The sequence below is a fragment of the Procambarus clarkii genome, chromosome 30 (assembly GCF_040958095.1).
Source record: "Procambarus clarkii isolate CNS0578487 chromosome 30, FALCON_Pclarkii_2.0, whole genome shotgun sequence".
Taxonomy (NCBI): Eukaryota; Metazoa; Arthropoda; class Malacostraca; order Decapoda; family Cambaridae; genus Procambarus; species Procambarus clarkii.
Window position 1 is genome coordinate 40,000,162 of NC_091179.1, and position 8,186 is coordinate 40,008,347.

Genomic DNA, 8,186 nt, shown 5'->3' on the forward strand with positions numbered 1-8,186 from the left:
ATATGTCGTACTTAGTAGCCAGAATGCACTTCTCAGCCTACTATGCAAGGCCCGATTTGCCTAATAAGCCAAGTTTTCATGAATTAATATATTTTCTCTAATTTTTTTCTTATGAAAAGATAAAGCTACCCATTTCATTATATATGAGGTCAATTTTTTTTATTGGAGGTAAAATTAACGTAGATATATGACCGAACCTAACCAACCCTACCTAACCTAACCTATCTTTATAGGTTAGGTTGCGTTAGATAGCCGAAAAAGTTAGGTTAGGTAATCGAAAAACAATTATTTCATGAAAACTTGGCTTATTAGGCAAATCAGGCCTTGCATTGTAGGCTGAGAAGTGTGTTCTGGCTACTAGGTACGATATATATATATATATATATATATATATATATATATATATATATATATATATATATATATATATATATATATATATATATATAAACAGATAATTAGTGAAAACAAAAAAAATTTAAATTATTTTACCTTGTACCTAGATCCACCAGGCCTGTTTGGAGCATGTTTAAGTACTTCAGAAATTTGAAAGGTCACGTCTTCCACCTTAACTTGCGGATGTGCGTTGATAGATGATTCTGTAAAATTAACAGTTATTTATATAACAAATTCTGTATAACAATAATATTCTGTAAAATTAAAAGTAATTTACACATCAGATAAAACTCTCCAGAGATGGTGATACACAACATATAAAAGACAAGTTTCAGAACAAGATATGCATTTAGGAATAAGGTTCCGTACATGTAGGTAGCACATGAGAAAAAAAGTGGAAGGTGATCAAGTTTATATTAACATGTTAACGGCTTTATTGAGGCTTTGCAAGAATGAAAAAATATTACTAATATAATCTCACCGACCAATGAATTGTACGTTGTTTAAAAGTCAATTATTTACATTATTATTATTATTTAATACTAATGATATAAAAATGCATTTTGCAATCTACTATTTATGCAAGTATTAACCACAGGATCATGAAATAAACTGCAAAATACTGTAAAGGATAAACCAATTAAGTTTACATTTTCCCATAGCTAAGTCAGTCAGTTCTACAGTACTAGCAGCAGAGAACAATTATGACCAACCTCTATTAAATGAAACAATCTTAAGAGCAAGTGATAGAAATATAATCATTTATACTTAATGTACACTTAATTTGAACTTAAAATTTTAATTTTTTAGTGAATTTTAAATAAAAAAAAATTATTTAATTTTTTTGTTACTTACTTAAAATAACATTATATAGTTCTTGTTTTTCTAGAAATGCTAATTTCTTCTTTTGTCCTTTTAGGCTGTATAATGACCAAAGGCCGTTTGTTCCTATCTTCTTCATCATTCTTCGAACCGTAGTTGCACAATCAGACCCACGTACACTGGTTAAAAGCAACACCTAAAAGCAACAACAAAAATGTAGTACACTAGTAATTTTGATATATGTATGTATGTATGTATGTATGTATGTATGTATGTATGTATGTATGTATGTATGTATGTATGTATGTATGTGTATGTATGTGTATGTATACATATATTATATATATATATATATATATATATATATATATATATATATATATATATATATATATATATATATATATATATATATATATATCTATATCTATATATATATCTATATATATATCTATATATATATCTATATATATATATATATATATATATATATATATATATATATATATATATATATATATATATATATATATATATATTGGTGTATACTGGCAGCAGGTTTTCTTTCAAACATGTTTCATTGAATATGACCGCATATTCTGTATTTATTATTTTCTGGTTTAGGGCTTCTATCCCTCTAACTATTTTCTTAGCATCAGGGCTTAATTGAAATAGGAGTTCTCCAAAACTCATTTTCGTACTTTTAAGGTGAAGAAAAGAAGTGATTTACTATAGAGTGTATTACACTTATTTATATAATTTGCGCGACGTTTCAAACCTCCATGGTTCATTCTCAAGTGAACAGATCTTACAATACTAGTTGATTTTATACCCGCACTGGGTCAGGTGATAATACAATGAAGGTGAAAACATGGGGGGATACATAAGGGATAAATGTGAGGTGAAACTAGTATTGCAAGATCTGTTCACTTGAGAATGAACCATGGAGGTTCGAAACGTCGTGCAAATTATATAAATAAGTGTAATACACTCTATAGTAAATCACTTCTTTTCTTCACCTTAAAAGTACGAAAATGAGTTTTGGAGAACTCCTATTTCAAATAAGCCCTGATGCTAAGAAAATAGTTAGAGGGATAGAAGCCCTAAACCAGAAAATAATAAATACAGAATATGCGGTCATATTCAATGAAACACACACATATATATATATATATATATATATATATATATATATATATATATATATATATATATATATATATATATATATATATATATATATATATATATATATATATATCATAACTTATGATAAGGCATCTTATCATAAATAACATCTCAACAAAAATCACATCATTCTAGGAGGTGATTTCAATATTGACCTGGGTCTACAAAATAACCCTCTAGTTGACTGTTTCCATAACAGCATGTAATCCTCTATGATAATCCCCACAATCACCAAGCACTAGACCAAAGTTCTCAAGTCAAGCCTAGCCTCGGGCCGGGCTTGGGGAGTAGAAGAACTCCCAGACCCCCATCAAGCAGATAAGTGTGTGTGTTATGAAGAGATACATCTCAACGACTAACAAAATTAGCAAGAGAAATATAGTCGTTGAAATGTAAGCCTCATCCTAACCATACACTCAAGACCTTGAGAAAGCACTCAGGAGAGTGTGAAAGACTCTGTGTTAATATTACATAATTTACAAATACGTAAGTGTTATATTTTATCCTATCCTATATAAACAAGATTATATCATTATTCTTATTATTTAGCAATTTTATCTTTTCTGCATGAACTATCAAAAAAATTTAATTAGAAAATTAGCAAATATCTGTAATATTTAAGATGAAAAATTGAAGGAAACATTACTGTTAAAATACCACTTACAAATTTTGTTCTGAAACTCGATTCCGCTAACTTCCTATTGAGAACATTAAGATCACCTTCTGCAGCAATAGGATTTGGTATTAGATCTTCTATGATCTTGTCTGTTTCTTTTGTAGTCAAAGTTGCTTTCAATATCTTCACATCACTTTTCAGTTCATTCACATCACTTTTCAGTTCATTCACATCACTTTTCAGTTCATTCACATCACTTTTCAGTTCATTCACATCACTTTTCAGTTCATTCACTTCAGTGTATATGGCCTGCAACATGTTACCTGGAAATTTATACAGTATATAGAAAGTGTACATGCTATTATATTACATATCTTGAATGTACATTTAAAATAAAAGCATTATAAAGTATATTTTAAAATAACTGACACTGAGAAAGCACCCAAAAAGTAGGCTATGACTGATGTGATAGATAATGGGATAATTTCTTAGTAATTATGAAACTGCTTATATAATTGGAAGCAAATTCAGCAATCTAACCTGCTCAGTTTGCAGTCTACTTCAACATGAAACTTATGCCTATCACCCATAGGGTACATATAGGTTATAGGCTACATAATAAATTAATTAAACTTTCAAAACTTACTCATATTCTGCATCATTTCTTTCAAACTCCCATCGTTCTTGTCTGGTGACTTTGGGTCGAATAAATTCCTTGACCTTGGAGTCCTAACGACTGAAGTACTTGGCGTGACCAGCTCATTGTCTTTAAGATTGCAAGATTTAGCTATTAAAATCTAACTACTGTACTGTATAATCAACAAATTTCATGAGCTTTTACTACTGCATACTAATATTATAAGTTATACTATATGTCTACATCACATTTAAACTACCCAACATCAGAAAGAGGGTGAGCCAACATCAGAGAGGGGGGGGGGGGGTTATCATGGGAGAGAGGAGGGCCAACATGAGAAGAGAAGAAAAAAGAAAAGAAAGAAATAAATAAAGAAAAAGAAAGATAGAGAGACATACAGAGACAGACAGACACATACACACAGAATAAGAAGAGGTGACAGAACAAAATTAACAAAACAAATTTCAACATGAGAAAAGGGAGGTCAACATGAGAGAGAGAATGAGGGTCAACATGAGAGAGTGGGTCAACATGATATATATTTTAAATAATTACTTATTACCTTCATGAAGAAATACTGATGGCGTCAACGGTGTATTGTGAAGTGTAGTCTTCACTGGAGACTGCTTTTGTAGGACTGTTCTATTAGCTGAAAAGTAGTTATGTTTATTTCAAACACTCGTTAACCAAATAATATTTTAAAGACTTTAATATAGTTTGAACTAACATGAGAGAGGTGGGGGTCAACATGAAATACACATTTTAAAAATTAACTTATTACCTTCATGAGGAAATACTGATGGCGTTGAAGGTGTATTGTGAAGTGTAGTCTTCACTGGAGACGGCTTTTGTAGGACTGTTCTATTAGCTGAAAAGGAGTTAATTAACTTAAGGTAAGGGACAAATTAACACGTAAGGTAAAGGTAAGATAAAGGACAAATTAACACGTAAGGGACAAACAAAAAGAAAAGTAATAACAAACCTGCTTGTTTCTAGTGACTAGATCAAAGGAAAACCAAAATTTCCCTGAACTGTGACAAGTGAAAAGCACCTGCTAGACAAAGTGGGAAAAGTTCACTAGACCCCATATGCACATAAAAGAATAATATACTTAATATTAAACAATTAGAAATAAACACATATTTCTATACAGAAATTCCAGATAAGCATAAAAATTACTCAAAGCTTCTAGTACTTCCAGAAGGAATTAAAAAAAAAAAAAAAAAAAAAAAAAACAGCAAGAACTAAGTTTAGAGCAGTTTTTAGTTTTTTTTAAACCAAAAGCATAAATAACCAAAGGAAGCATGGTTAAATATCAATTTAGAACTTTTAATGTTATTTACTACTAATCCTTACATTCACTTAATATACCAGAATAATATGGTATTTGCGGAGGACTTATTTCTTTTGAAGGTGTATTCTCATATGAAGATGGCGAACACTTCTTCTTGGATTGAGACGAGTGATGATTGCCTGAAATTATTTAAATTGTTTAATGTATTGAATGGCATTTTTCAAGTTGCAAATTTTTTTTAAATTACTGTAGTAGGTTATCAATGCTTACGTTTGTTATTCTCGGAATTCTCTTCTTCATATTTGAAGCATGGTTTCCTTTTTCGTTGTCGAGGATAGCCCATATCGTCTTCAGTTTCGACATTTGAAGTGTCTTCCGCAGCTAAGCATCTTCGTTTTGCAACGTCAAAATCATCTGTAATAATTGAATATAATTAGTAATATATCAGCGAGATATATATTTATCGTTACCTAGTAGAGTAGTGAACACTAAGAAATAACTTAAATCAGCTTCCTAAAGAGATGTTTAATAAAACAACGTACATGATTTGGAACTTATAACTGGGGCACAAAAGTCTTAAGTAGCTATGAGGAAACCCATCTTGTGATTAAAATATAATTATAATGCTGTTTTTGTCTGCAGTGTTAAAGTTATGGTGAATGAATGAATAGGTGTCTTGTATCTTAAATCTTAATAATTATAAATTTAATACCTACCAGTTGTTGATAGGATTGTTGATACGACATGCACTCGCCAATTTGTCGTGTCTGGCTTTTCGTGCTTTTGGGCACTAACTGTATGCCTGCTCCGTGGCCACCAGCACAATATGGTTTCCTGAAAAGTCAAAATAAACTGTTACATGCTAATTTTAGCACTAATTTGGAATATTTTTAAAGCAACTCAATATATGCAATTTTTTAGTTTCAAAGTAATGCTTACATCATCAGATTTTTTAATCCAGGTTGTGGAGATGATATCCACACTACGATCATTGAAGCCTACCACTGCATACCGCTTTTCAGATGTCATCTACAAAATTGAAAAATCTTATTAAGGGTTGTTCTCCCCAAAAAAAGAAATTAGCATAAAGTTGGTAATAGATTTACTTGATTATGTCAATCATAGATTAGCCACATTTGTAAATGATTTTCGGTTGGTATAAACAGTAGCTGCCATGTATGGACTAAAAGGCTTAATACAGTTTTATCTATTAATGTGCTCTCAAAATATTAATAATTTTCATGAAATACAGGGTAATGGGATTTTTAAACAGGTAAATATTGGTCAAAAGATAATAGCTTTAATAAAAAACAAAATTGTGAATCTCATTAACTTACAATATTAGTTCAAACTATTATTAAAGCATGGATACAGTATTTAAATACGTACTTGTCATAAGTCATGTAGTATTGACAGAAAAGTATTTGCGCTTTCTGTCTCGATCATCATACCTGTGCGGTTTAGTTTTCTTGCTGGAATCACCTTCATGGATGAATTCCTAGTAAGAACCTTAAATGCTCCAATTAATTTGGAGTTACAAGGTTTCTCAAAGAGAGGTATACTTCTCGAATATACCCTGCAAAGGAACATGCTGTCTCCATTTTCATCGGTGTCACTGACAGTGTCCAAAACTTGGCAACAAGTTTCATTATTCAGCAAATAGGCATTGTTTGGTGCCTTGGTATATATTTTATGTTCTGTATTTGGTGTATAAATCCTTTGAGCATGCTGCATCTCTTTCAGCCTCTTTGCAATTTGAACAAGAGGGTTTTTACTTGATCGAACCATATTCTTAACCTGCTGCAGGTAATTTTCAAATGGAAATGCTGAACATCTGTCCAAACTACCAAACTCTTTGGCATCAGAGGATATGTGTGTTAGGCAGTGTACATTGTACACTAAAAAATCCTTACCATACAGCTCACGAGCCTTTAACACAAAGTACAGCAAAAGATCATGTGCATATTGGCTGTAATTTAACTGAATCAATTTAGGTGATACAAGAATAGAAATGGCTACACTCAGAGTCAGGAAATGGTCATACAATTCTTTGGGTAAGATTCCCTTCAGTACAATCTTACCGGTGTAGAGAAGGAGTTGCCTGTATTCAGTCGCTTTCCATCTATCAACCTCTGAAAGACTTCGAGGTTTACGTGCAAAGTGCATAGGCACAAATTTTGTTAGTTGAATTAGACGCTGACTAATTTCATCAACTTGGCGAGCACATAATTTTACGTTTTTATTTCGTATCCAGGCAAGAAGTAACCTTTTCATAACCCCAAGACATATCTGATGCATATAGTCTATGGGAAAAGTACTCACCATATTTATATTTAAGTCACAGAATGGTGATCTACCATGGTGATGTTGAGAATTAGATTGATTACGAAAATCTTCATCTGTTCTGAGTTGTAAATTGTTCACTTGTTGATAAGTCATTCTTCCATTCCAAACACCCTCTTGGGTACATCTATCACACCCAAAGTAGCCAGAGTGGAGTTTGATTGCCTTCACCATTGCTTTTGCTGGGGCATCACATATGACTCCTTTTAGTTTTACTGGCAATGTTTTGTCATCATTTTTAAATCCATAGTGCATAATTTTTTTCAAATCCTGAATGAATTCATTTAAAAAATCTAAATCACTAGGTTTAGAGCTTCCGTATGTGAGGACTACTGGGAAAACTCTTATAGGTTTGACATTATTGATAGCACAAAGAACAGGCCATAAACTTTCATTTTTACTTCTAAATATTGGCAAACCATCAATGTTGCAAATTAAAGATATTTCTGCCAAATCTCTTATTGTTGATTTAGGATACAGCCTTAAAGTTTTCAACATTTCCTCCTCTAACCCCAAGTAGATATACATCATGCCTGATTTAGTCTCAGTAGGTATATGTTTAACTGTATTCAGTAACGAACGAGCTGTTTTTGGCAAGTCAGCATGTCCCTGTTTTCTCAATTTTTTTAATAAATTATCAATGGCATTGTGTGTTATGCCATATTTATTAACCCATACTAACAATACATCTGATAATGATTTATCATCCTCATCACCACTGCTCTCTGACTCTGATGATATTGGGTCATGCTCATCAATCATGTCCCAAGTCCAATCTCTCTCTCTCTGACTTTCCAGAGATGATGCATCTTCATTGGCTCCACAACCAATATTAGGTTCTGAATTAGATGACAAAGCAGCATGGTCATCGTCTATGCTGTTTGTTGTAA

General features: G+C 31.7%; 1 protein-coding gene across 2 annotated transcripts in view; it reads right to left on the reverse strand.

The window, feature by feature from the left end:
* The window catches only part of LOC138369874 (uncharacterized), a 5,830-nt gene extending 1,993 nt beyond the window's left edge, over positions 1-3,837 (reverse strand). The window contains exons 1-4 of one of the 2 annotated variants that reach the window (XM_069333623.1): positions 3,669-3,837; positions 3,071-3,345; positions 1,252-1,414; positions 493-599 (exon numbers count right to left, since the gene is read on the reverse strand). In XM_069333623.1, coding sequence (XP_069189724.1) covers positions 493-599; positions 1,252-1,414; positions 3,071-3,345; positions 3,669-3,684 — 561 coding nt within the window. In that variant the 5' untranslated portion in view covers positions 3,685-3,837. Of the gene's footprint in view, positions 1-492; positions 600-1,251; positions 1,415-3,070; positions 3,452-3,668 lie in introns of those variants that run through there. The other variant, XM_069333622.1, reaches the window with a different exon arrangement.
* Positions 3,838-8,186: the final 4,349 nt, after the last annotated feature.